Source organism: Culex pipiens, chromosome 3, assembly GCF_016801865.2.
Source record: "Culex pipiens pallens isolate TS chromosome 3, TS_CPP_V2, whole genome shotgun sequence".
NCBI classification, from domain to species: Eukaryota; Metazoa; Arthropoda; class Insecta; order Diptera; family Culicidae; genus Culex; species Culex pipiens.
The window spans coordinates 17,393,168-17,420,070 of NC_068939.1; the positions used below are offsets into that span (position 1 = coordinate 17,393,168).

Genomic DNA, 26,903 nt, shown 5'->3' on the forward strand with positions numbered 1-26,903 from the left:
TGACGTGAACAGGACAGACTCTTTGTTTACACTTTGGATTCGGTCCTTTTACATTAGGTCTATTCCCGTACTGCAGAATTCTGCAATTCTGCACAAAAACGGCAGCAGAGCGTTCCCGTACTTTTCTGCAACAAAAGTAACTTTTCTCTCAGGCAGAACTTCTGCAATGAGAGAGGTAGAAGTTGCAGCAAAATCGTTCTGGTTGAAAAGTTACTGCAATTTGGTGTGATGGATGTTGAGTACACGCTTACGTAAAATTTGCAAGTTGGGTGAAATCAAGCATTTTATTATTAGTTGTAAAAATAAATGATTTTGGGGTTGTTTTTTTTTTATGTCTGGTTTTATTGAGAACGATTTTTTTATGTTAACGATTTCAGGCTTAGTTCAAACAGCACGGCTAGTACCCCAACAAAAAATTGTACTACAAAAACAAATTGTTTTTAAAAACTTTTAAAAGACACATTTCTTTTGAGTTTAATAATTTCAAATAAATATTTGTTTAGGAATAATTTTTGATCTTCAATTGTTTTTAAATATACCTCGGAATATACTAAATATGTGTGTTAAATAACAGGTAAATTTAATTGGCTAATAATAAATTATACCTTTAACGGTGCTACCAACTTGTATTCTTATATGAACCAAAAAACAAATGTTATTTTGTCGAAATTAAAATTCTTATATTCTTAAATTCTTAAATTCTTAAATTCTTAAATTCTTAAATTCTTAAATTCTTAAATTCTTAAATTCTTAAATTCTTAAATTCTTAAATTCTTAAATTCTTAAATTCTTAAATTCTTAAATTCTTAAATTCTTAAATTCTTAAATTCTTAAATTCTTAAATTCTTAAATTCTTAAATTCTTAAATTCTTAAATTCTTAAATTCTTAAATTCTTAAATTCTTAAATTCTTAAATTCTTAAATTCTTAAATTCTTAAATTCTTAAATTCTTAAATTCTTAAATTCTTAAATTCTTAAATTCTTAAATTCTTAAATTCTTAAATTCTTAAATTCTTAAATTCTTAAATTCTTAAATTCTTAAATTCTTAAATTCTTAAATTCTTAAATTCTTAAATTCTTAAATTCTTAAATTCTTAAATTCTTAAATTCTTAAATTCTTAAATTCTTAAATTCTTAAATTCTTAAATTCTTAAATTCTTAAATTCTTAAATTCTTAAATTCTTAAATTCTTAAATTCTTAAATTCTTAAATTCTTAAATTCTTAAATTCTTAAATTCTTAAATTCTTAAATTCTTAAATTCTTAAATTCTTAAATTCTTAAATTCTTAAATTCTTAAATTCTTAAATTCTTAAATTCTTAAATTCTTAAATTCTTAAATTCTTAAATTCTTAAATTCTTAAATTCTTAAATTCTTAAATTCTTAAATTCTTAAATTCTTAAATTCTTAAATTCTTAAATTCTTAAATTCTTAAATTCTTAAATTCTTAAATTCTTAAATTCTTAAATTCTTAAATTCTTAAATTCTTAAATTCTTAAATTCTTAAATTCTTAAATTCTTAAATTCTTAAATTCTTAAATTCTTAAATTCTTAAATTCTTAAATTCTTAAATTCTTAAATTCTTAAATTCTTAAATTCTTAAATTCTTAAATTCTTAAATTCTTAAATTCTTAAATTCTTAAATTCTTAAATTCTTAAATTCTTAAATTCTTAAATTCTTAAATTCTTAAATTCTTAAATTCTTAAATTCTTAAATTCTTAAATTCTTAAATTCTTAAATTCTTAAATTCTTAAATTCTTAAATTCTTAAATTCTTAAATTCTTAAATTCTTAAATTCTTAAATTCTTAAATTCTTAAATTCTTAAATTCTTAAATTCTTAAATTCTTAAATTCTTAAATTCTTAAATTCTTAAATTCTTAAATTCTTAAATTCTTAAATTCTTAAATTCTTAAATTCTTAAATTCTTAAATTCTTAAATTCTTGAATTCTTAAATTCTTAAATTCTCAAATTCTTAAATTCTTAAATTCTTAAATTCTTAAATTCTTAAATTCTTAAATTCTTAAATTCTTAAATTCTTAAATTCTTAAATTCTTAAATTCTTAAATTCTTAAATTCTTAAATTCTTAAATTCTTAAATTCTTAAATTCTTAAATTCTTAAATTCTTAAATTCTTAAATTCTTAAATTCTTAAATTCTTAAATTCTTAAATTCTTAAATTCTTAAATTCTTAAATTCTTAAATTCTTAAATTCTTAGATTCTTAAATTCTTAAATTCTTGAACTTTTAATTTCTACGCAACCTTGAATCATAATAAATACAAATTTTTCGAAGTCATATTTTAGGTTAGAAACTCAAATTTAGAGGATTTAGAGATTGTAAATTTTGGACTGTTCCTATTTTTTTATATTTGAGTTTTAATGATTTTGATTTACAGAACTTTTTAATTTTACTTGTATTTGAAATTTAAATTTCTTTAAGTTTCTATCTTATTATTTTCAACTGTAGCTTTTGAATTTGTTGTGTTTTGATCTCATAAATATTAAAAAAAAAACTTTTGTTGTTTTATTTTGAATTTTTCCAACCTTTTTTTTATTTTGAATTTTTTAAATTAAGATTTTTTGAACTTTAATCATTTTGAAATATTTAGTTTTTAATTCTCGATTAAATTTTCAAAAGGCTCTATCTGCATAGGAAACCCATGACTCAAAGGTTGTTTTGAAAATTTACTCTAGAATTTATTTGATTTTTCAAGCTCTGAACTTGTGATTTATTGTTTTTTTTTTTTGATATAATTATTTGCATTTTTAAATTTCTCAAATATCTGATTTAATGTTTCTTGATGTGGAAATATTAGTTTTTTTTAAATATTTTTAATTATGGATTTCTTAATTTCCAGATTGCTTAATTCATGTGTATTAAAATTTTTGAGTTTGTGACCATTTTTTTTATTTGTCAATTTAACTGCGTCACCGTTGTTCTTTAATGTGACATCCAGTCATAATTTATTTATGTTATCCTGAATAATCGTTCAAACATTCTATTAAACCGCCAGTTGCATCAATGCAATCAGAAGTGGACACTCATCACACCCATGGATCCAAGCAGCTGAGAAAGTAGCAGCCGGGTGTAACATCACGTTCTGCTGGATTCCAGGGCATGCAGGCATACTAGCGTGGTTCACGTTTCTATGAAAAAGACAAAAGTTGTTATTTTGTCTTGCATCAACCGGAATTTCGTTCTTTTATGTCCCCAGAAGCACTCCTGAAAATTTGAGCCCATTTGGTAAGGTCTAGGAGCTCCAGTTTTGATTTGAAATTTATATGGGATTTTGATTTATTTTCCATGGGAAACTATCTTTTTTTACATTGTATTAGGATTTTTTTTTATAAAACGATGAAATGACTTGATTCTTATAGCAGGAGATAGGTTTTGACCTGGGGAACAACTTTGTAGAACATATCAACATGCTAGGAAGTGACCCTTTAAAGATACAGATACTTTTAGATGGTGGCTTTTGAAGGGGCTTTACTGTGTGGGCCACCATCTAAAAGTATCTGTATCTTTAAAGGGTCACTTCCTAGCATGTTGGTATGTTCTACAAAGTTGTTCCCCAGTTCAAAACCTATCTCCTACTATAAGAATCAAGTCATTTCATCGATTTATATAAAAAAATCCTAATACAATGTAAAAAAAGATAGTTTCCCATGGAAAATAAATCAAAATCCCATATAAATTTCAAATCAAAACTGGAGCTGCTAGACATTACCAAATGGGCTCAAATTTTCAGGAGTGCTTCTGGGGACATAAAAGAACGAAATTCCGGTTGATGCAAGACAAAATAACAACTTTTGTCTTTTTCATAGAAACGTGAACCACGCTAAGGCATACCCGGAAACGAAGGAGCAGACAATATTGCCAACCAAGCTAGATCAAAGCCACCACCTCACTCGTTCAAAATTCCTGCTCAAGATGCTGTACGGACTGTGAAAAACGAGATTTGGAAAGCATGGCAAAATCAGTGGAACCAAACACAACAACAACTTAGACAGATAAAACGAACCGTTTGTAGAAACGTGGACAGAAGCTGTGCATCGGACCAGCGTCTTCTGACGAGACTACGGATAGGTCACACCCGCTTGACTCACTCGTATCTCCTCGAGAAAATTGCGCCACCAGTTTGTCGCTATTGTGGCGTTTCCTTTACAGTCCAACATATTCTGCAAGACTGCAGAGGTTTCGAGGAAAGCCGAAAAAACAACAGCATTAGTGGAACACTTCCAACCATTCTTGCAAACGAGAAAAGAAAGGAGATATCGATGATAAATTTCCTGAAAGAAACCAGTTTATACAACAAAATTTGAACCATTTTTCTAAGACATGAATGCCACAAAAGTGGTAAAATGTCTATAATAAAAAAAAAATTCTATTAAACATGTATTTTTGGTCCCGTCTATATTAAACCTTTGTTAGTCTTTTTTTCAAATCATGTTTTTTAAACGTACCTGCCACTCTCATTTGTAAAATGGTTTACCTAATGTAAATTTTTAAAGTTGTTTCTAATATATGATTTCTACCTAAGCATAATTAGTTTCTAGTTACTTAATAAATAATACATCCTTGATTTTTCAAATAAAATATTGTGCTGCATTCCCATTGCATTGCAATTTCCCCGTTTTAAAGGTAAACTTCTTTCAATTACTTTTTTTGTCAACCTTTTTTTAATATTTTGAAATAATAAAAAAATAATACCCAATTTGAGTAAATCCACTCAACTGTGTACAATGTTGCAGAAAAAGTACTGGAACGCGCTACCCAGGCAAAATTTTTGCCGCTTCTCTACTTGCAGAACTTCTGCAAAAGAGAGAGATGAAGAGATCGAGCTGAAAAGTACGGGAACGTGCTGCAAAAAAGTGACTTATGCTGGCTGCAGAATTCTGCAGAAGCTGCAGAAATTCTGCAATTCTGCAAGTACGGGAATAGACCTATTGTTTTGCTTGAAATATAGAAATTAAAGAATTTAAAATTTTAGAATTTAAAAAGTGTCAAATTGGGTCCTAAAATGAAGCTTAGGTTGCTGATATTATTGTTCACAGCGATAAAGCTTATTTTTCTGAGTACAATGACCCTTTATACGACCACAAAGAGTTTAAAATGGATTTTTAAATCAATTTTGAAAAATTAACCTCGCGGTCCTTCTTGACAGAAAAGCTCCTACTTGACAGCTCGTTCCAAGGGGACCATAGTTGATCCATCGAGAAAATGTTGTCTTGTCAAAACAATGTTTTGCGTTAAAATGAAAAAAAAGTGATCAGAAATGGTTTTTAATCGTGTTTTTTACCGTTGTACATAAAAATTGACATAGGGAGCGTTCTTTTATTACGTAACGCGAAAAATCGGACTTTTAGACCCCCTCCCCCCCCCTCGTAACAAAATTTCGATACAAATTTTAAAAATTTTGTATGGAGCGTAACACAGCCTCCGACCCCCCCTCCCCCCCTACTGCGTTACGTAATAAAAGAACGCTCCCATAGGACTTTTGTACCCAATTAACAGGCGTTTAGTGTGGTTAAACCACGGTCACACTTGTTGTAAAAATTCCATCTTTTTCGAAAGCCGACGCCACTGGAAAATTGTACTAAAAATTCTTATCCGTCAAACGGGTCGTCAGCGAGATCGGTTGTTGTTTTTGTTGCTGTTATTAAATTTTTCGGTCGAGTCAAATTTTGTTAGAAAGGATTGATTTCTTAATCGCAATTATTACACAAAAGATCGCCCGTTAACCGATTTCCTGCAATGGATTTTGTCCAGGAAGCGGTCTTTCTCGGCGTTGACGTGCTGGTCCTTGGGCTGTGCTTCCGCGAGTATTACCAGCTTAAAAAGATCAGCAAAGCTTTGAAGGTAAACTCTTTTTTTTGATTCGCGGGATTATGTCATAAAGCCACGGTGGAGTGGAATTGATTGAGAGATTGGTTATTTACTTTGCAGGATGCCCCCCAGTTAGCGATCGACGATTCGCTGACCGACCGGTTGCGCAAAAGTGGCAACAAAATCAACTATGGGGTGATTCGGGGAACGGTCACCCCCATTGGAAATCCTATGCACGCCGTGATGTCTCCGTCGGTGACGGGCGTTTTGCAGATTATGAAGCTGAAGTGAGTTGGTGGGGATTTTTTGAGGATTTATTTAACATCTTTGTTATTACAGCGAACACCGCGTAGCACGCGGCTTCGCCGGATTCTGGGCCGAACAGCGCAAATTGATTCACATCTCGTGCAATGAAGTTCCCTTCAAGCTAGCAAGTGGAAAGTTAGGCGTAGAGGTAGTCGATGGCCTATCGGCTGAGATTCTCGACATGGACACCGTTTACGACAATTACGAGCCAAGTAGTTTGTCCCTGTTTGACCACATCTTTGGATTCTTCTCCGGAGTTCGCCAGAAGGGCATGCAAACTACGGAAGAAGTTCTGCGGGACGGAAGCTTCATTACGGCCGTGGGAGAACTGGAGTTGGACGGGGACAGTGTCAGGCTACAGCCGTCGACGGTTGCGCCAATGTTTCTGACAACTGCGACGAAGAATACTCTCGTGAAGAAATTTGAAGAAGCGAAAAACTCCATGCTGTTCAAGGTGATCGTTTGCGGAACCATTTCGGCCGTGCTGGTGGGACTGATCGCGAAAAAGATCTACCGTCGCAAGAAGATGGAGTGGGAGGAACAAAAGCTGCGAGATAAGCTGGACAAGTCAAGACTGCAACGAAGGGTTCAGGCTAGGCAGCAGGTTTTTAGCGACGAGCAGCGCTGCGTCGTGTGCGTGGACAATCCGAAGGAGGTCATCTGTCTGCCCTGTGGCCACGTTTGTCTCTGCGAAAATTGCGCCCAAAAGATCAAACTGAACTGCCCGGTTTGTCGATCCAAGATCGAAACTAAAGCTGCTGCATTTATCACGTGAAGGGCTTTATTTTGGTAAGTATATTTAAAGAGGGAAATGGATTCAAAACTTTATTTATAAAGAATGTTTATAAATGTTCACGTTACGCTTAAAAAATGCACTCAATTGGAAGATTGTTCTGTGAGAAATCCCTGCTTGCGTTTCACCCCCATTCTCATTCATTCATGATCTGCTGGTAGGCCCGTTGATCGCCGACCATTCGCAAAAACACGCGGTATTTCCTCTCGTGGTAGTCCCGGTTCTCATCGCTCAAATCGGGCTTGACGATCTCGGCTGGTCCGGCCATTTCGGCGGCGGCAGTTTTCAGATCGGTGTAGATTCCGGCGGCACACGCGCCCATCATTGCGGACCCCAGCAGAACGGCTTCGGCTTCGTGCGGAAGCAAAACCGGCGTCGAGCAGATATCGGCGTGCGTTTGGACAAACAGTGGGTTTTTGCTGAGGCCACCGCACAGCAAGATGGAGCGGATTGGTTCGCGGCCCGAGCGGGCCAGCACGTCCAGGATGTGGCGCGTTCCGTACTGAAATGGATCAAGTTCAATAGCTGAAAGAGCTGACAACGGCAAAACAAACTTACTGCGAGAGCCTGCATCAGCGCTAAATAGATCAGGGCTAAATTTTCAACGGTTTTGTTCATTGTGAGTCCACAAATCTAAAAAAAAGTCATAAATAGTTGATCATTTTCAAGAAATTGCATGCCACCAAACCTACCATTCCCTTCAGATTGGGATCGGCCAGCGGTGACCGGTTGCCGTGGAAATCCGGCCAAACGTGCAACGTAGTTGTCAGCCGATGCACCGACTGCAAACCCTTGCGATCGGTCAGCTCTCGCAAGACGTCGTTCAAGACTGCGTAAATCTTCCCATTCGAGCCGTGCTCTTGCAACAGCCCAGCGTAGCAGGGATGCGTCTGCAGGATGAAATCCATCAACACCCCGGTGGCACTTTGGCCCGCCTCGTTGAGGTAGAGATTCGGAATGATTGCATTTTTGTACGGCCCCCAAATGCCGGGCGCCATCACCGGTCCTTCGGTGAGACTCATGTGGCACGAGGATGTACCGCAGATGATGGCCAACTTCGAGGTTAGCGTGTCGGCTAGTTGGCTGTCCGGATTGCGGCAACCCAGCAAGGCTAACGCGCCCGCATGGGCGTCTATCATCGAGGTGGCCACGGCAGTTCCCGGAAGTAATCCCATCAACGCAGCCGCTTCCTGTGAGAGTCCATTGGCGATTTGATCCCCTGGGCTGTTTAGCTTTTCACCGATCAGATGGAATCCATTTTCAGCAAGTTCTGACAATCCAATTTTGTCCAGGAACTCAACCGACCAGGAACTCTTCATGGCGTCGTAATTCCACTTGCAGACAGCCGAGCATATCGAGCGAGACGAACTCCCGGTTGCCTTGTAGGTCAAAAAGTCTGGCAGATCAAAGAACGCACCCGCATTGGACCAGGTTAGTTGACGGTTCTTTTTCAACCACATCAACTTCGGCATCTCCATTTCCAACGAAACTGATCCACCGACGTAGTTCAGCAGTTCGTGCTTGGTAGCATTGATTAAATCCGCCTCAGCTTGAGCGCGATGATCCATCCAAAGAATTATGTTCTGTTCAGCCCTTCCGGTAGAACTCACGGACAACGGTTGACCACCCTTATCCAGCGCAACCAACGAACAGGTGGCATCAAACCCAATACCTTTGATTTGCTCCTTCGGAACAACGGCGGCCACGGTCTACGAACACAAAAAAAAAGACAGAACTAATCTCCCCATCATCCGCACAGCGCGCTGAAGGTCATCACTTACACGAACACACTCGCAGACGGCGCTCCAAATGTTGTCGGAAGACTGCTCGTAGTGGTCGGGCAGCGGGTTCCAGGTTTGCGTTGCCTTGACGCAGCTTTTCAGCAGCTGGCCCGTACTGGTGACCAGGGCAGCCCGAGCGCTGCCCGTGCCGACATCGACGCCGATTACGCACTTTAGCTGGGACATTTCGCGTCAATCGGGAAACGGCTGTATGATGCGTTGGGGCACACTTCTTTATTGGACCTGGATTGCTCGCGTACTACCGCGGTGAGAGCACTAAGCTGAGATGTTGATTGCCTTGTTTATTGTATATTGTGTGGAGAGGGAAGATAACAATAATCACTACAGGGTGAACAATCAGCTAACTCTTAGTTTTAAATACTCACATTTTAATTATTTGTAATTAGCACATACCTGATATCTGCTACACGTATGAAACGTGGATATCACCACGTGCGACCATATTTAGCCATACGCATCAAGTCAATTCTCGCGTAGAACGAAAAGGGTTCTACGCGCCAAATTCTTCGCTCAGTTCTTGTTCTAAAATGTAGGCATCGCGCGAGAATCATTTTTAGTACAGCAGCTGGGCGATCCCTCGGTTCATGTTTACAAGTGAGGGCATGCTCGTTTGTTTACAAATACGATATCGTTGTTTCCAAAAGATTAAAATTAATTTGGTTTGATAAGCGTCTTCTATAATAAAATTTAAAGATGGTTCGAGTTAAGAACAGGTAAATGTAATTTTTAACCAAAAGATTGTGATATGAAATGTTCACCGTGTGATCTCCAAGATTTGAGAGGAGGAGAAACTATCGGAGGAGTGGATGGATGGTGTCGTGAGCCCCATCTTCAAAAAAGGGCGATAAGCTGTAATGCGGCAACTACCGCGGCATCACGCTTATCAACGCGGCCTACAAAATCCTCTTCCAGATCCTCTGCCGTCAGCTGTCACCCCATGCAAAGAGGTTCGTGGGGAGCACGCGCTACCACGGACCAGAAATTAATATTTTGTCTCCGACAAATGCTCGAGAAATGTCGTGAGTACAACGTGCCCACACATCACATCTTGATCGATTTCAAGGCGGCCTATGATACAGTCGACCGCGAGCAGCTACGGCAGATTCTTCACGAGAACGGATTTCCGGATAAACTGACTCGGCTGATCAAGGCTACCTTGAATGGTGTGATGTGTCACGTGCGTGTTTCGGGGGATTAGCGCTAGCTGCTTGCTTTTGCCGATGACATCGAAATTGTTGCAAGAAACCTGGAGAAGGTGAAAGATGTTTGGACCCAACTGAAGGTACAAGCAAGATGCATAGGACTTGTAACGACGAAGACGTAGTACATGCCCCCCCCCCCCCCCCCCAAGTCTGTGGATGGTGATGAGTTGGAGGAGGTGAGCGTGTTCGTGTACTTGGGATCGCTGGTAACCGCCGACAACGACACCAATAATGAGATCCGGATTGGTATTTTGCTGGGAATCGTGCGTACTTGGGATTACGGAAGACCCTCACATCGGATCGAGTGCAACGCCGCACGAAGCTCACGATCTACAAAACACTTATTAGACCGGTAGTCCTCTACAGCCACGAGACCTGCACGATGCGGCACGATGCTGCTACGAACGATCTACGGTGGAGTGCAGGTGTCTGACGGATGAAGAATCGACCATCGCCACCCAGACGAAGATCGGGAGGTTCAGGTGGGACGGCCATGTCGCCCGAATGGACGAAAGCCAGCCTGTTAGACTGCTATTTGAACCAGCAACAATAAAATAGTACACATTTTACGTGTTAAGTCTCATTTAAACTTTAAAGCTGGAGCGCCAGGTTCTGTCGCAACCAATCAAGCTCATGTTTGGGAGTTGAGCATTCTAATGAATATAATTTCTCCTTTTGCCCCTTCACCCCCCCTAGATACATCCTGGTGCAGTTCATGTGCAACAACCGGTCGGAGACGGAGACGTTCGCGCTCACGTCGCGCCAGGTGGGCACCTTTCTGCAGCAGAGAATCGAAAAGTACTACGGCGAGTTTGGCATCGCGAGCATGCTCCGGCTGCACGTGATCTACTTCAACGAGAAGACCCGCCTGTGCATCATCCAGACGCGCCACGGCCCGCACCGGTTCGTCACCAGCATTCTGCCCCTGCTGACCGTGGTGAGTTGGAAGCTTTGTTGCTTTTTTTGTTGTTGATTTGTTATTTAATTTGAACGACCTTTTAAGGCCGATACGGAGTCCGTACGGTACCGGACGCTATACGTGGGGGCAACGCTTCAACAGTGCCAGAAGTTTGTTGCTCGGTACCAACAGAACTATGTGAACAAAATGATCGGAAGCTATCGGGGCGAAGCTCAGCGGGAGCGATTCATTGAGGATGTCACCCGGATGAAACAGATTTAGGCTTATTTGGATTTAACATCTGTTTTTATTTTGTTCAATCAATTAACAAACCAGTTGGAGAGCATTTATCGGAGAAGTGTTTTGTGACCAGGATCACGCAAATAAATAAGACTAATATTATCTCTAGCTTTCTTGGAATCTTATGTCTAATGGCAACGGTTACGAGAATTGAAAGTTAAACGAAGTGTCCTTTTTGATTTATGAAGATATCACAATGTCCTTTGTAGTCCGTTTGCGTACGTCCAATTTTGTACAGTCTACTCACGTCAAGTCTCGTTTGTTGGTTTGTCAAGTCATGCGTTTTGTCCAAGTCTTGCGAATAATTCTCGTTAAAAACCCAGTTACCAGTTTTTCAGTCAACTTTTGAGGTAAATTACCGCATCCATTTTAGAAGCAGTCATCATCGCACTCCTTGCTGATAAACTTCAGCCGAGCCGAGGCTCCACCAGCACCGCTGGTATTGTTCAGGTAGTCGGCAATGTTGGACGACAGCGAGTACAGCAGTTCGTCCTTGCCACCGGGAGAAACCTGGAAGGTTAGAGTTGTGCGTTATAATGTGCAACATTGAATGACGAACTAGTTACTTACATGAGTGCTAAGCCGGCATTCCTCGGAGTGCTGGACCAGCACAAAGTTGCACTCTTTGTAGGCCTGGTCGGTGTCCCACAGGTACAGCTCGCTCTCGCCACGGTAGCGCAGGATCACGTTCTTGCCGCCGTCCGTGCCGAGCAGAACCGAGTGTTTGTGCTTGCTGCCCAGTTCGACGATCGCGCTGGATCCGCGACCCGTGCGCAGATATTCCGACTTGATCGAGTACACCTTCTGTCCGCAGAGGTACGAAAAGATGACCGTGTTTTGGTTCTTGGGACGACGCACGAGCAGCAGGTAAAGCACGTCCGATTCGCCACACCCGGCGGCGATGGCCCGTGGAAGAACCACCCGATAGCTCTTGCTGTTGTGGATGTCCAGCACGATGATGGCTCCTTCGGCGTCGGCAATGTACACGTAGGGATTGCCGTTCTGAGAATAGTCCGTTACGAGGTACTGGAGACGGGAGGACGGCTTGACGATATCACTCAGATCGACGGACTTTACTGTGCTGTCACTGTCCAGCGAGAATGCTACCACTTTGGGTGGACACCGACGGATCGGTTGCTGCAGGTTGTTCGTGATTCCGGTGTCCAACGTCCAGATGTTGTTCTGTAGAAACAATTGTTAGTATACTTGAAAATCTCCTTATCGAAATCAAACGTGTCCTCACCTTAACATCGATGTACGCGTCGACCACCGACTGGAACGAGTTGCAGTTTCCTTCCTCCTGGTACGGCCAGCACGGGTACGGCTTGATGTGGGTGTAACAGTTGGGCTTCTTCAGGTCAATCACGCCGAACGTGATCGGGATTCCGGTCCTCAACCGTGGCAGCACCACCAGCGCTCGGTCATGCTTTTTGTCGATCTGGAACCGCAACGGGATGATGCTGCTCGGCTTGAAGCGCTCCGTCGTGATGAAGATGTTCTTGGTCGATTCGCACGGAAAGTCGATCGAGTTGCCGTTGATCCGATAGATCTTGTCCCCGTACTCGCAGGGCTTGACCTCGGCGAGGGTCACCGCCAACAAACCGAACGCTAGCGTCACTCGTAACCACATGGCGAATTTCTAAACTACGACTGGTGTACCGGAACAGGCGCACCAACCGTTTTATAAAGCCAAGCTTGGTGGAACGCGTTGTTTAGAAACTGTTCAACTTGGAGACATGCCGCTTGAAACTAAACAAAACCATGTCCAGCTATCGTCAGACATAGGATTGCTGGACGATTCAGGTAGACAACAGCAACTAGATTTGCGATGGAAATGACCTGCACGTAAGGATTGGTCGGGTCAAAAGTTTGGCCTAAACTGCAAAAATGCACTGAAATGCATCCGCGTTCCTACATGACTGCATTGTTAAACATTTCACAACCGGTACCTAGCGAATTGAATAAAAATTGCAGTTCATTGTACAACAGTTATACTATATTTTTTATTGAGTGCATTGCACCTGCTTTTACAGTTTAAATTCCTAAAACAGTCTTTCTGTTAAAGTTACACGAGACAGATCTTTTCTCAAAACAACAACGTGAAAAAATCGCTTCAGAATTTCTCCGGTAGGTGGCACAGTTCTCTCCAAAAAATTGTCCAAGTGTGAGATTACCTAAAACTCATCAGGAATAACTCGGATCTTCTTGAACTCTTCGGCAAAGAATATCACTATTAGGCATATTCCTTAAACCTTTGTGTGATTATGGGTACCACAACTATCGATAAAGCTTGATTTTCCATGATTTTTAGTTTTCGGAAAACTTAAACATCGAAAAAAATCCAAAGGTTTTTCGTTCTGAAGGAAAAAAAGAAAGGTAAAACTTTTCTACGCTTTGAAAATATTGAAAAAGCTATGGTCAGTTTATTAATGAATATACGCAAATATTGCTTTTCTGAAGTTTTACGCCTTTTTCCGTTTTGTGATCTAAAATTTCAAAATTTGTAAAAGTTTAAAAAAGCCTTCACTTGATAAGACATTCATTAATAAACATTATACCATGTATTCTAAATAGCATGTAAAAGACTTTACAAGTTTAATAAAATAAAATGAAATAAAATTTGTATTCGCTTGATTTAATAAAAAAATGTTTTAGTTATTACAAATAAGTTTCAAGGACGTTTGTCTAGAAACATTCGTATAAAATAAATTGAAGAAGAAAATTGGATTTTTCATTGAAAAAAAAGTTTAAACATTTAAATACTGACACTTCGATAAATTGATATTGATTCAAAAAATTTAATATCCAAATTTACAAAATTTTAAAGGATACTTGCTAAAAATATTTTTTAAACGAATCCATCGATATGTTTAAATTCTTTGAAAGAATAATAACTGTAATCAAGTGTAAAGTAAAAATATGTGAATTAAAATGATGGTTCCATTTTTGAGGTGAAGTTTTTAGGAATCTATTATTGAAATTCAAGTTTTTTTTTTACTTAAAATGCAAATGATGTTTTTTTTTATTTTGTCCAATGGTTTATATTGACTTTGTATTAAGAGTTTTTGATTTGAAATCTTTCTTCTCGATAAAAAATATATATTTTTTGAGGTTCTGGAAAAGTCGAAAATTTGAATAGGGGATTTGAGTGGTCACCCTGTATTATTGATTTGTTTTGCAATATCAAATCTTGTTATTTTCTTATAATCCTCAGTACATTGTTCTGTTATTGACCTCAGTTATTTCAACAACTAATTCGTCAATATGAATAACATAGTTTGGTATTGATGTTAATTACCGCCTGATCGGGCATACATTTTTGCGATTCATTATTTTTTATTATTTAAGTTATCAGAATCGGAAAAATGTCACCTAAGTTTTTCTTGTCACCCTAATATTCAGATTATTCGTGTCCCAGAAAAAAAAACCTATTAGAATAATTAATTTTAAGGGACTTTTAAAACCGCAATATTCTCAATATGTGCCCTTACATTTTATTATTTTTGAGACTTTTTACAGACATGTCTAAGCTTTTGAGTTAATTACTTATTTACGGTTGTTTTGTATTCAAAACTTTTTAAGCGAACATCCAACTTTGATATCCTAAATAAACATGCAAACACAATTGGACAAAACGTATTGTAGGTAAATGTAATTTGTTGCTTTATTGGATACGATAACTTGTAGTTATGCGTTATCCTTTGCATGTTATCTAATCTTATCTAACACAAACGCAGCCACGATAACACGATGAAAGCATGCTGGAAAGTCTTGTGATTAGATTACGCCCCAAGCACTTTTCTTGCCATTAATAATAATTGCAGTACATCCGAGAAGACCCGACAATTTGAAACAAAAACTAAAGCGGCCAGCCCTACTGCGTTGTGGTTAACGCAGAGAGGATTCTGCGAACGAATCACATTTCACAGAATCTACAGGGGAGGAAGGATGCGTTGACATACCGTACCAAATGCGTTATCCTTTGCATGTTATGCACATTAATTCTAAGTGAAAATGCAATGTAGTAAAATGCACTGTTCGGTGCACTAGGATATTAAATTTTGTTAGTAAACAATAGTGCACCAGAGACCAAACAACGTTTTATTTTTAACAAACATTGCATCGATTAGTTTTAATCCAAAGCTTGTATGAAGTAAAAAAAAATATAACGCAATATTTTGAAAGCACAGACGAATAACAAAAACATCGTGCCCTCTTGCACAATATTTGGCACATTCTTGCGGTTCGCCTGAAATTATATGGTTGTGTTACGTACTCCGAAACCGAAAATAAACCCTTCTAGGGCTGCCTGTGTGATTCAGACCCCCAAGTCGCGGCGCGCGCACGAGCACGTCATTCCGAGCTACCCCGGGCCCGGGTCGTATTTAGCAAACATTACGCATGAACGTGTTCCGAAACGGCTCAAATTACTGCGTGGCCACAGAGGCTACACGGGAGCGATGTTTTGCAAACATCCAGACTCGGATGTCGGAATGTACCATCAGTTTTTTTTTGTGCCGGGCACCCGCGGGTTCTGTGGCAATGAGACTGGTCTAAATAGTAAACAATTGGGGTTAGCTGGATGAGCAACTTATAAAAGCTTAAGATAGTCGATGACTAGCACAGTTCAGTGCTTTGCCTTCCCGGGGATACAGATTTATGTAGCAACTGGACTCCTGGGGCTAGAAAGTGAGTATCAATTGGTTTGATCTTGCGGGATCAGGGAGCTTTTGTAATATCTCCCGTGTACTTGTAGAGATGCGTGGCTACATTTTGGTGCTGATGGTGGGGATCGCCGTAACAGGCGTTACAGCGTACTCAAACAACTCAAACGCCATCTACACCTGGGAGGGGGGCCGGATCGAATGGCCATGTCCGACAACGAAGCGCCTCGTCATCGCGGCCGGCAAATACACCCCTCGGGATCTGATCGCTATCCGGTGTCAGCGCGTTGAAGGAAAGACCTTGTGCGCCTTCCCGCGCTACAAGAACAGCATCCCGATCACATTGAGCCAGGTGTACGCCACCAAGAAGGGCTGCGATGTCAAATTTGAGCCGTTCCCGTGCTGGACCGAACAGGAAGAGGGCAACTGCAACGCACTGCAGTCGGTCATCGATATCTACAGCGTTGGAGAGTTCGTGTGGGTACTGGACAGTGGAATTGTTCAGGCTCTTCGATCACCCATCCAACGGTGCCCCCCGAAGATCGTTGTGTACGAGGGAAAATCTGGAAAGAAGCTCAAGACCATCAACCTGAACCGCTTTGTTACGGAAAAGTCGCGTCTGCAATATCTGCAGGTTGAGTGTCTCAAGGGAGGTCGGTGCTATGTGTACGTCAGCGATGCCGGAAACAACGCCATCATTGTGTACGACGTATACGGAGGTCGTGGATATCGAGTCGTTCTTCCTAAAGCCGTGCATCACGGGTGTCGATTCCGGGACGTGCTGTACATCTTCCTGTCGTACCAAAAAGAGGGAACCAAACTGTACTTTAGCTACCTTGGAGGACGTCGCTTGTTTGCCATCCGAACGGAGCATCTGCGCAAGGGACACGGTGGAAACATCATTGGTAAGTCCAAAACATAAAAAAAACAACATCTTTCACATCACCTCAATCCCCCACTTATCTTACAGATATCGGCGAGAAGCCAAACACGCCCATCTTTATCGGAACTGACGCCGGATCCGGAGTATTCTTCCGCGAAGAAGGTGACAGCGACGTGTACTACTGGAACACCAACCAATGCTACAAGAAGAGCAACTTCAAGCTGGTGTACAAGAGCAGCGGAGGGCTGTACGCGACGCACGTGTTCCCCGACTTCAAGATCAACCGGCTGCTGGTGCTGGAAAATGACTTCCCGAGCTACGTGAAGGACTACGCTGGCTGCGGAACGCTGCACCAGATCTCGATCCTGGACGGAACGTACACCTGCGAGTAGGTGCGGAAACTGAACGATCGTCGGGGATGGGAGCGAAGACAACACGGGACTCTGTACTGAAATATGGTAGCTTCGAGCGAAAGCTGTACAGACATGTGATATAGACTAAGGCGTTAGATTGTTTAAGATTTTCGTTTACTTAGTAGCTAGAAATACATTGGAACCACACAACTTTCTATTTGTTTTCATTTTAAACAAATGGTATGCTTCGATAATCACGTTCTCGTTCTCTGAACATGATTTCTTCCTTTCTCGATGCTCCAAGAGTTTTTTTTTTTGAAAAGGTCCTATGAACATATGAAACACCATAGTTTATGGGACCTTTAAAAAAAACTGTAGATATGTTTTGTACATTTCTGAATAAGGCTACCAACTCTTGCTGAGCCAAAATCCGTACACTTTGCCGATATGACACCATGGTGTAACAAAAACTGTCAATGAATGATTTAGATAAATTAAATTTAACAAATTTGAGAATTAAAAATATAAAACTGTGTCGTTTTTACAGGTCACAAATTTCACAAATGCTATCAGAGTGCTTATGACTTGCACGTTTAAAAGTATTCATAAAATAAACCGTGATTTGAATCAAAAAAAAATTTTTTTAAACGTTTAAAAGTTTACGAAATGTTAAAGTTTGTTTTTACGAATAATATCGTTCCTAATGTTTTCACGAACACTTTTTTTTTATTGAAAAGGTCCTATAACATGTGAAACACAACAGTTTAGAGGACCTTTAAAAAAACTCTAGAAATGTTCAAATGTTTTCACAAGCTTTAGAAAGCCTTTGGAAATGGATAAATAGAGTTTTTTAAAAGGTTCTATCAACATATGAAAGACAATAGTTAAAAAACTTTAGAATTATTGATAATCAAGTTTGAATTGAGGAAACCCCGGAAAACTCTCCCTTATTAATTAAACTCACAGAAAAATAAAAATTTCTAGTTAACAAAAGCTTCGAACAAATCGAAAAGCAATTCAATGATTTAAAAGTTGTTAAAATTCCGTACAAATCCGTATCATGCGTAAAATTCCCTACAAAAAATCCGACCTGTTAAAAATCCGCGAAGAGGTTCGAAAATCCGTATGGTAAGGAAAAAATCCGTACAGTTGGTAGCCTTAATTTTTGAAGTTTTTTTTTAAAGGTTCAAAAAACCAAATTTTCTGTTTTTGCTTTTTGTGTTTTTTTAATGCCCCAGACATAAGGCGGTTTCGAAAACACCCAAAATTTTGTATTGGACCATTTAAAAAAAAACTCCAGATTTATCACAAAGATATTTCAAATAAAAATCGGGTTCGTTCATTCAGTATCGTTGAAGTCTCCAGCGCAAATCTAAACACAAACAACTAGAGGTGGGCAAAACCACTCTTTTTTAGGAGCCGCTCATTTTCGTTCGCTCTTTAAAAAGAGCCGCTCTTTTTCAAAATTTGAATGAATAGGTTTTTTTTTTCAAAAATCGCGTGATTTTATAAGTCATTTCACATTGGACTTTTATAAATTTGGCCGTACCAAATATTTTTGAAGTTTATGTCCCTCAACTCTGGCCAAAGTCGCAAAAAAATAAAAGCAAGACATTTTAATGAAAAAAGAGTTTTAAAATGCATTTCACACATCCTCAGTTGTATTGCAATCATTAGAGTTAAAAAGATCGAAGTATTAATAAACTTTTTTTTTTTTTAAACCGAAAAATAAACTTTTGCAACTACTGTTTACTGTTTCACCAAAAATCAAGATATTTTTGATCGATCCCAAAATGCTTTTTAATTTGTTTCCAGTGGATAAGACTTCTATTTTCATTGAAATTTGAAAGTTTTTTGAAAAATGGAATATTGTTTTGTTCCCTGATTTTTCGGACGGATTTTGAAGGGGAGGGGTGCTTTGAAAATTATTTGTGACGGCCATAGTTGATAAAAAAAAATGAAAACGAGAATATGCCCTTGAAAACCATAGGACTTGGTAGCCTCAATGTCATGATTTGTGTGTGTGTGTGTGTGTGTGTGTGTGTGTGTGTGTGTGTGTGTGTGTGTGTGCAACCAACCAAACGGGACCACGCGGTCGCTTCTTACAAATTGAGTTGTTTCCATGTATTTTTAGATCTACATTCTATACATGCAAATAACTCGCATAGGCATTTGGAAGGTGTTAGCTCTGCCGAGCTTCGGTGACCCATTTCTACGCTGGCTAGCCGAGCGCAAGGTCCCTCAGCTTTTATCGACAAGCCCTGCCCTGAAGAACGTTTGCACCAATCGGGTTCAAACGTTATTTAGAACTTCCGAACCCTTGTCAAATGGATAAGGACCCAGCGCGTATATAGTTTGATCACTAGCGTGCCCAGGGTGGGGCAACATGGGGCAGTTGCCCCACCATCCTCGGAAATTTGTTCTAAAATTGGGCAGGGGGTGTCCATAAACGACGAAATTTTCAAAACTCTAATATTTTTGCCCCACCTTTCTTGAGAACCTGGGCACGCTAGTGAGTTTGATAGTAACAGTATTCCTAATTCCAGACGTCGCTCACCAAGCCGTGATGGCCTAGTGGTTAGCATTTTTGCTTACTAATCCAAAGGACGGGGGATCGAACTCCGACTCGGGCGACCTTGATTTTTTCGTTCATGTTCAGAGTTTCAAGATTAATATTTCCTATACTTTCTCGTTGGGAGCAGATGGGAATCGAACCCAGGACCATTCGCTTAGAAAGCGAACACCGTAACCAGTCAGCCACGGCCGCTCCTCTTGGTAGCCTCAATGTCATGATTTCTACTCAAAACTAATTATTCGAGTAATTGAATGGCATCCAAACTTAAACCTAGAATGCTGGAAAAATTGCTATTAATTTTAAAATTTCGTTTATTTCTGCAAGAATAGAACTTATGCTGATATTTTATTTATTCTGTGAACTCTTCTCTATATTCTGATTAAATAGATTAAGTCAATAAACGCTAAAGTTTAATCGGACAAATGATTTATTTTATTTTCCAAAATCTCTCAAATATTCAGGCAGGCCAAGGATTGATACCTAAGAGCATGCAATGGCACTGACCTTGTTGCGTGCTCTTCGGTTGACGTCCACGTAAGGAACATCCTGGAAGGAGCGTAACTAACTACATCCGTAGTTCTGTTAGATCATCCGAATTATCTTGATCAGAACAGTATAGCTCTGGTTCCTTGCGAGTGTCCTATTTTCTTACCTCCACGTTGGCTTGGTTTTCATGATGACCTAGCTGGTGGCCTGTGGAAACGGATCGTAAACCTTTGACCACCGCGGGTCAGAGTCGAGACGGCTAAAAGAAAGGGGCGCGACAATGTGGGAAAGGGAAGTAATTTGTGATTGTAGACGGTATTGTTTTGATTCGCAGTATGTTGAGTCAACTGCTGTGGATGTACCTGAAACATCGCACAACGGGGTTTCTCTTCTCTTCATTCTCAGCTACCACCTATCTCCTATTTTTATTTTGCTCTTCTGATTCCCAATTCTTCACTGATTCTTCTATTTAATATCCAACATTTGATTTTAATTTTACTAACTTTTGATTCTCTTATCTCTCAAAGCTTTTCCACTCTTTTCTATCAATTGATACTGCTGTAACAAACTTTGTTGTTTTTTTTTATTTTATTTTTTCCTTAAAAATATACTTTTCCTTTATGTACTAGTAATATCAAGTCTATTTATCTTTTATCATTCGCCTGATCTTTTTTGATTTTATTGCGAATTTATTTATTTGAATAATTCTTTATCTGTCCTATAAATTATCATTACTATAATCTAAGCTTGTTTTGTATCTCTATTTATTAACTATTGTCTAATTTTACATCTAATACATCTAGCTTCTCATTTTTATTCTTCAAAATACGCTCATCATTCTCTTACTATTGATACTTGATTTTTATAAAATAAATTCTCTTTTACTGTATATTGTTTTTAATCTACACCCTTTTTCAAACAAGTGAGGTTTGAGCCCTTACTCAATTTATGGAATGGTTAAAGGATTAACACAAATATTACTATTGTATTTTTGGTAAACTTTTATAACATGCTTAGGACCAAAAAATTGTAACAAAACACCGCGACAAAAGAAATAGCAACAGATAGACAGACTCAACAATACGGAAGATTTCAGGAGAAAACAATACACAGTAAATAACAATAAGTTTTTGAATTCAAACTAAAAATAAAACAGTTTTTGCTTTAATGAAAGTTGATAGGCACACTATAAATGGTTAGGCGCTTATACTTACATCAAACCCTACGTAATGTACCACCCCCGGCCGAGTTAAAATGCGTAACCGGAAAAGAAGGTGTGCATGCCTGGCACGAACACTCAAAGCGTGTTCTAGCGTGCTGCTCGTACTGACTCAGAGCAAGGGTGAGATGTAGGTGTAAGGGCAGTGCGTGTTCGTCGGGAACCAAGTGCATAAGATCGGTCAAGGCCCGTTCTTACACTGAAAATTGCGAATTGCGAAAATCTCTCAAATATTCAGTACATTTTTTGGTTATATTTGACAAATTATGCAATTTGGAATGCTCTAATTTGTATACCGGTATTACTTTAATGAACAATCACTTGTATACTGAAAAGTTTATTTCATTTTGTTTAGAAAATCCTTTACTTTCGGAATTTATTTTTATAAGCATTGAAATTTTCGAAATAGCATTTTCAATTCTCAAAAACAAATTTAATACTACATTTTTTTGAAATTCAATAAATTATATTTATAACAAAAATCATGCTATATTGGAACGGTTCTTACAAAAGACCGGAGGGCTTTTGTTAATTTGATTTGGTTAACCGCGGTGAATTTTCTTGAAATAATTCGAACTGTCAAAAATCCACCAAAGCATCTACCACATTGATCGCACAAAAATCTGTGGTAGAAAAGTATCCACCGGTAGATGCTTTGGTGGATTTTTGACAGTTCGAATTATTTCAAGAAAATCCACCGCGGTTAACCAAATCAAATTAACAAAAGCCCTCGGAGTTCAAAAAAGAACCGCGGTTCTATTTTATGTGCCACGGTTCGTTCGCTCTTTTCAGTGAACCGGCTCTTTGAGTGATTCGCTTTTTTTTGCCCACCGTAGAGAGCCCAAATCTAGAGAGCAGTTGGTTGGTGAATTTTAATTTAAGTTACTAAAACTTGATTTGCAAAAAACACAATTTTTATTTTTTTTATTTTTTGATATGTTCTAGGGGACATAAAATGTCAACTTATCAGAAATTTCCAGGTTGTGCAAAAAATATTTGATCGAGTTATGAATTTTCGAATCAACACTATTTTGTCAAAAAATCGAAATATAGGTCGCAAAAATTTTTCTTTTACAAGCATTTTTTTTAAAAACATTTCCAAAGTCTATTCTAGCCAGACGAGAGTGCACTGGAGCCTACGCATTTTCTATTATCGGCTGAGATCTTTTTTTTTTCTTTCAGCGCACTTATATGGCTGCCAAGTGCTACCAGTTTATATCATTTGCGCACAACTTTTAGGTTCAGACTCATAAGAAGTAGTATTTCCAGAGAAAGTTTCCTGACATCACTGGCTCTCTTTTGCACGTTGTGCTAGTGGTGTTGGTTGTCGGCTTTTCTTCTTTATTTTTGGAAATTCCAGTATGCTGGCTGCGTTAGATTATATTAGATTAGAATCGCTTCTGTTGTGATTTGTGCTGTCAACATTGCCTGGTGAAATATTTCATCCATCATACACCAACCGTTTAAGATTGGAAAGTGACTAGTACTTGAAATGTTGCCGAAACATTCCCCCTACATCGCGCGACGTCGATACCCTGGTGGACAAAAGTCTAGCTGGCAGTTCGACGCCACCCTTCTATCTGCCGTCGCGACGTCTATCCAACATCTACCCAACATTGGCGAACCGACTCAAAACAAAGAAAACAAAACGCAATAACAACGTCGTATGTGAATTCCGTATTTCGTTGTAGTGATGACAACGGCCTGCATAAGCTAGTGCAGTGGTGTTCGTGCCAGCCGTGTATATCTGTCAAAATAATAATTCTTGAGCCTTTTTTTTCACTGCTGCCAGATAGATTGCCAGCCAGTTCGTTCGTCAACTTTCGGTCGCGGTAGAGGTGAAAATTGGCTGATCTGATCTCGTCGCGTAACTCGCTAATTTGTGCAAATCGTGTTGTTCCGTGTTCTTTGCGTATACCATAGCGTAAGGTCAGTCGTCGGGGATCGCCCGATGGTCGCCACTTTCAGCTGGTGAAACCCAATAGACTGGGGGGGATCGAATTTTGAATCTTTCTCAGTTTCTCTTTTGCGTATTTGCTGCCCTGAAAAGTGATGATGACGACGATTGGGCAGAGGTGAATGCAAAACGTTCAATAATTCTTCACCAGAGTGGCGATGGCGAACGATGATGACCAAGAAGTGGCCTCTGTCTCTGCGTGGAGTGAGCCAGCAGGATTTTGGAGGTCAGCCACTTAGAGAGCTGTACCAGGGGCTGTGTGGTAATGGGATTCGAACGGGGTACTTCTCGACTAGTTTCACAGCATTGGGGAAGTTTATTGTGCAGTTTGCAGGGTGATGCAGAATGGTAGACACCGATTGTAATCTATAAGATCTGGGGGCTTCAGGAAAAGGCAGTAGAAAAGAAAATCATATGTGTATGGCTTTCCCTTTGGTGCGATTAAACGTATGTTTAGGAATCAGCTGGAGCACTGCTCCGTACAACATAGAGTATCGACAGAACAAAAAGGGATAGTGTTAGGTGGGACGAGTTCACTAGAATGTTCGGTTTGGTAATGGGGAACGGTGTGCAAATGGTGGATTTATTTACATAAATCTTATGTTATTAACTACTATCCGGTAGTAAATTTCCATTAAAGAAAGTGTATTTAAATTATTCAAATTATTCACACGTTAAAATTGTTTAAGAAAACAAATTTGAAACAGCATTCAATTAAAATAATTATAATAAATAGGGAAAATATAAGACGTAAAACACTAAAATGGATATATCTCTGGAAAGCAATTCTCTACCAAAACCGGAAATGGATTTTATTTGTATTTTTTGATTTGGCTCAAACTTTGTGGGGGCCTTCCCTATGACTAAATAAACTATTTTGTGTGATTGGTTCATCCATACAAGTCTCCATACAATTTTGGGTGCTGTCCATACAAAAATGGTATGCAAATATTCAAACAGTTGTAACTTTTGAGTGAATTTTCTGATCAATTTGGTGTCTTGGGCAAAGTTGTAGGTATTGTTGAGGATTTTCGAGATTTTTTTATATGTTTTAAGAGACAAACATCCGCAACTTTTGAGCCATAGAGAAACATGGTCAAAAAATCAGCCGCCGAGTTATGATTTTTTGAAAAAATAGTGATTTTTGGAAAAAATCGAAGTATCATGCAAAAACAAGTTTGACATTATTTTTAATGCAAAATTGAATTTGCAATCGAAAAGTACTCTACAGATTTTTTGATAAAGGGCTCCGTTTTCAAGATATAGCCACCGAAAGTTTGATTTTAGCGAAATATTTGCAGTTTTTCTATTTTTAAAAATAGTGACCACGAGTGACCATTTCTAAAAATATTTTTTTTAAAGTTCAGAAAATTTGCTACAAAATTGTCTAAGAGACATTGAAGATTGGACCTTGGGTTGCTGAGATAGAACCGCTTTAAGAAAAAGAAACACGAAAATTGAGTTTTAATTTTTTGAGTAATATTACATAAAAAATGTGTAAAAATGTGAACCTGATGAATATTAATCAAAAACTGATGAAAATTCATAATTTTCTGAGGTAAAATTAATATTTTTTTTTGACTTAAAATCAGACACCATTTCCTGATGAATATTACCATATTTTTTGTGTACAATCATCATTCTCATATTCGGAACATTTTACAGATCGGCCAATGTTCAACAAATCATGGAAAATCGATAATTGAACGTAATGATTTGTTTTTATCTTCATGTGAAAGCTTTTCTTGCGATCTTTCGATTGATGTATAGACCGGCTGTGTATTTTTAAGTTTTATATCAAGTTTTTAAAGCATTGACCCTTGAAATCCACAAATTCGGAACACTTTTTTCTTACGATGTAAACATTTTTTTTTTCTTTCCAAGAGTTTTTTTTACAAATTAATGACTTCACGCTCTGATAATAAAACCAATAAAACTCATGCTTAGTAATGTTTTATGAATGGTCTGATAACTTTTTTTGTGAAAATAAATACCAGTTAAATTCAGGTGTTCCACAATTGTGGGAGGCACAATTTACTAGTGAAATAGCAAAAGAATGTCCAAATAAAGGTCATAAAAATAGTAGGGTCGACAGAAAAGTTGCATTTTGCATCCTATTGACTAATTACCACAAAAGTGTTCCGAATATGTGGGTGTTCCGAATATGTGGGATGACTGTAGTCAAAAATCCTTCCATAACATTGTTTAGAATTGTGAATCGTCTCTGATCTCACGGCCACACACAAAATTATAAAAAATATAGGTTTTACAACCTGATCTTTATTGTTGTGAGGCACTTTTTTTTAAAGCGGATAAATACATCGTTCAAACTTTTCACAATAATGTTTTAGTAATGAAAAAAAAAAAATCATTAGCAATGTCATGTCACATAGGGTTAATCGATTGTACCCGACCCTCTCATATTTCAAAGAAACTTTGTAGATATCCTACGCTTATACACGTAAAATTTTTTTTTGTAGAATCAGCCTGTACGAGGTTTGATTCAACAAAATTTTTGTTGAATATAATCAACGCCGATTTTGCGTTGAAACAAACCTTGATTTTCTCATTTACACAAAAATCTTTTGTTTTTTTTTTTTGAAAAAGTTGCTTTGACATTTAGCGTTGATTCTACAAAAATCTTGATTTTCAAATCAACAAAACGTTTTGTTGATTCAAATATGCCTTATTTTTCTGCGTGTATATTTTTTTTGTGTATATGGGGCCAGTCCAATCCTGGTGAAGTTACAGCAGTTTTTTTTTTTTAAATAAACATGTTGAAAAAACAGGGGTTTTGAATATGTATTAGGGTGGGTACGTTTTTCAAAAAGTTCTCGGATCAAGTTTTAGTATGGTTCCCCTTGTAGGGCATGCCCATAGGGACTTTCATGCCAAATATCAGCTCATTTGGTTGTAAACTGGCTGCGCGCATCAGGGTTAAAGTTTACATGGAAATTACTATGGGAAATTGGAACTTTTTGTTCAAACGCTCCTACAGGTCTGGGAAAATCACGCGCCAACTTCTGGTATGGTCAGGCCTATGGGGGATGGTCTGGAGAGCACTTTTCCCGAAGAGAGCATATGGATTCGTTGTCCCTAAACCTGGCGCATCGGCAAACAATCCGATGTCTCCGGAATCAACGGTTTTCCCTCAAAAAGCATCAAATTTTCCTTAGCATGCTATGAAAGCTTGATGAACACCGCGACGCCATACGTCAGGCAGCTACCACGTGGTTGAAATATTTGCAAAAAAATACAAATTCGCTATGCAAAGATTCTGAATTCGATTAAATAATATCAGAATTACTCGAAATGATCATTTTCTAGTTAAAAGAAGGTTTGCAATTTAATATTCCTGCCGTTTCTCCCCCACGTGGTAGCTGTCTGACATACGGCGTCGCGGTGTTCATCAAGCTTTCATAGCATGCTAAGGAAAATTTGATGCTTTTTGAGGGAAAACCGTTGATTCCGGAGACATCGGATTGTTTGCCGATGCGCCAGGTTTAGGGACAACGAATCCATATGCCCTCTTCGGGAAAAGTGTTCTCCAGACCATTCCCCATAGGCCTGACCATACCAGAAGTTGGCGCGTGATTTCCCCAGGCCTGTAGGAGCGTTTGAACAAAAAGTTCCAATT

The 26,903-nt window shown here is 38.5% G+C and overlaps 5 protein-coding genes across 6 annotated transcripts; 3 read left to right on the forward strand and 2 right to left on the reverse strand.

Annotated features, from left to right (window-relative positions):
- The first annotated feature begins 5,635 nt into the window (after positions 1–5,635).
- Positions 5,636–7,009, forward strand: LOC120413456 (mitochondrial E3 ubiquitin protein ligase 1). The gene is made up of 3 exons (XM_039574291.2): positions 5,636–5,861; positions 5,949–6,115; positions 6,168–7,009. Exons 1-3 carry the CDS (start codon positions 5,757–5,759, stop codon positions 6,907–6,909), a joined length of 1,014 nt encoding a protein of 337 aa, XP_039430225.1. The 5' UTR covers positions 5,636–5,756; the 3' UTR covers positions 6,910–7,009.
- On the reverse strand, positions 6,947–8,983 carry LOC120413453 (FGGY carbohydrate kinase domain-containing protein). Its single transcript, XM_039574287.2, has 4 exons — positions 8,709–8,983; positions 7,620–8,636; positions 7,486–7,560; positions 6,947–7,429 (listed from the first exon to the last, which is right to left on the reverse strand). Exons 1-4 carry the CDS (start codon positions 8,892–8,894, stop codon positions 7,064–7,066), a joined length of 1,644 nt encoding a protein of 547 aa, XP_039430221.1. The 5' UTR covers positions 8,895–8,983; the 3' UTR covers positions 6,947–7,063.
- A 302-nt stretch (positions 8,984–9,285) lies between these two features.
- On the forward strand, positions 9,286–11,291 carry LOC120413457 (uncharacterized). 2 transcript variants are annotated; one of them, XM_039574293.2, is made up of 3 exons: positions 9,286–9,442; positions 10,628–10,868; positions 10,935–11,291. In XM_039574293.2, the coding sequence occupies exons 1-3, from the start codon at positions 9,423–9,425 to the stop codon at positions 11,109–11,111; spliced, it is 438 nt and encodes a 145-aa protein (XP_039430227.1). In that variant the 5' UTR covers positions 9,286–9,422; the 3' UTR covers positions 11,112–11,291. The 2 variants fall into 2 exon arrangements, with proteins under 2 accessions (XP_039430227.1, XP_052566182.1); XM_052710222.1 differs by lacking the exon at positions 9,286–9,442 and adding an exon at positions 10,353–10,453.
- Positions 11,292–11,416: 125 nt separating this feature from the next.
- Positions 11,417–13,037, reverse strand: LOC120413455 (uncharacterized). The gene is made up of 3 exons (XM_039574290.1): positions 12,373–13,037; positions 11,700–12,311; positions 11,417–11,639 (listed from the first exon to the last, which is right to left on the reverse strand). Exons 1-3 carry the CDS (start codon positions 12,757–12,759, stop codon positions 11,499–11,501), a joined length of 1,140 nt encoding a protein of 379 aa, XP_039430224.1. The 5' UTR covers positions 12,760–13,037; the 3' UTR covers positions 11,417–11,498.
- Positions 13,038–15,198: 2,161 nt separating this feature from the next.
- LOC120413454 (uncharacterized) lies at positions 15,199–17,231 on the forward strand. Its single transcript, XM_039574289.2, has 3 exons — positions 15,199–15,818; positions 15,886–16,698; positions 16,764–17,231. The coding sequence occupies exons 1-3, from the start codon at positions 15,743–15,745 to the stop codon at positions 17,066–17,068; spliced, it is 1,194 nt and encodes a 397-aa protein (XP_039430223.1). The 5' UTR covers positions 15,199–15,742; the 3' UTR covers positions 17,069–17,231.
- Positions 17,232–26,903: the final 9,672 nt, after the last annotated feature.

Coding starts and splice junctions, on each gene's coding strand:
- LOC120413457 (XM_052710222.1), top strand. CDS start 10,368: ATGAAGAATCGACCATCGCCACCCAGACGAAGATCGGGAGGTTCAGGT. Junction 10,454..10,627: donor GAATGGACGAAAGCCAGCCT/GTTAGACTGCTA, acceptor CACCCCCCCTAG/ATACATCCTGGTGCAGTTCA. Junction 10,869..10,934: donor TTCTGCCCCTGCTGACCGTG/GTGAGTTGGAAG, acceptor CGACCTTTTAAG/GCCGATACGGAGTCCGTACG.
- LOC120413455 (XM_039574290.1), bottom strand. CDS start 12,759: ATGTGGTTACGAGTGACGCTAGCGTTCGGTTTGTTGGCGGTGACCCTC. Junction 12,312..12,372: donor ACGCGTACATCGATGTTAAG/GTGAGGACACGT, acceptor TTGTTTCTACAG/AACAACATCTGGACGTTGGA. Junction 11,640..11,699: donor AATGCCGGCTTAGCACTCAT/GTAAGTAACTAG, acceptor CTAACCTTCCAG/GTTTCTCCCGGTGGCAAGGA.
- LOC120413453 (XM_039574287.2), bottom strand. CDS start 8,894: ATGTCCCAGCTAAAGTGCGTAATCGGCGTCGATGTCGGCACGGGCAGC. Junction 8,637..8,708: donor CCGTCTGCGAGTGTGTTCGT/GTAAGTGATGAC, acceptor TTGTGTTCGTAG/ACCGTGGCCGCCGTTGTTCC. Junction 7,561..7,619: donor ATCCCAATCTGAAGGGAATG/GTAGGTTTGGTG, acceptor ACTTTTTTTTAG/ATTTGTGGACTCACAATGAA.
- LOC120413454 (XM_039574289.2), top strand. CDS start 15,743: ATGACTAGCACAGTTCAGTGCTTTGCCTTCCCGGGGATACAGATTTAT. Junction 15,819..15,885: donor TGGACTCCTGGGGCTAGAAA/GTGAGTATCAAT, acceptor GTGTACTTGTAG/AGATGCGTGGCTACATTTTG. Junction 16,699..16,763: donor ACACGGTGGAAACATCATTG/GTAAGTCCAAAA, acceptor CTTATCTTACAG/ATATCGGCGAGAAGCCAAAC.
- LOC120413456 (XM_039574291.2), top strand. CDS start 5,757: ATGGATTTTGTCCAGGAAGCGGTCTTTCTCGGCGTTGACGTGCTGGTC. Junction 5,862..5,948: donor AGATCAGCAAAGCTTTGAAG/GTAAACTCTTTT, acceptor TTTACTTTGCAG/GATGCCCCCCAGTTAGCGAT. Junction 6,116..6,167: donor TTGCAGATTATGAAGCTGAA/GTGAGTTGGTGG, acceptor TTGTTATTACAG/CGAACACCGCGTAGCACGCG.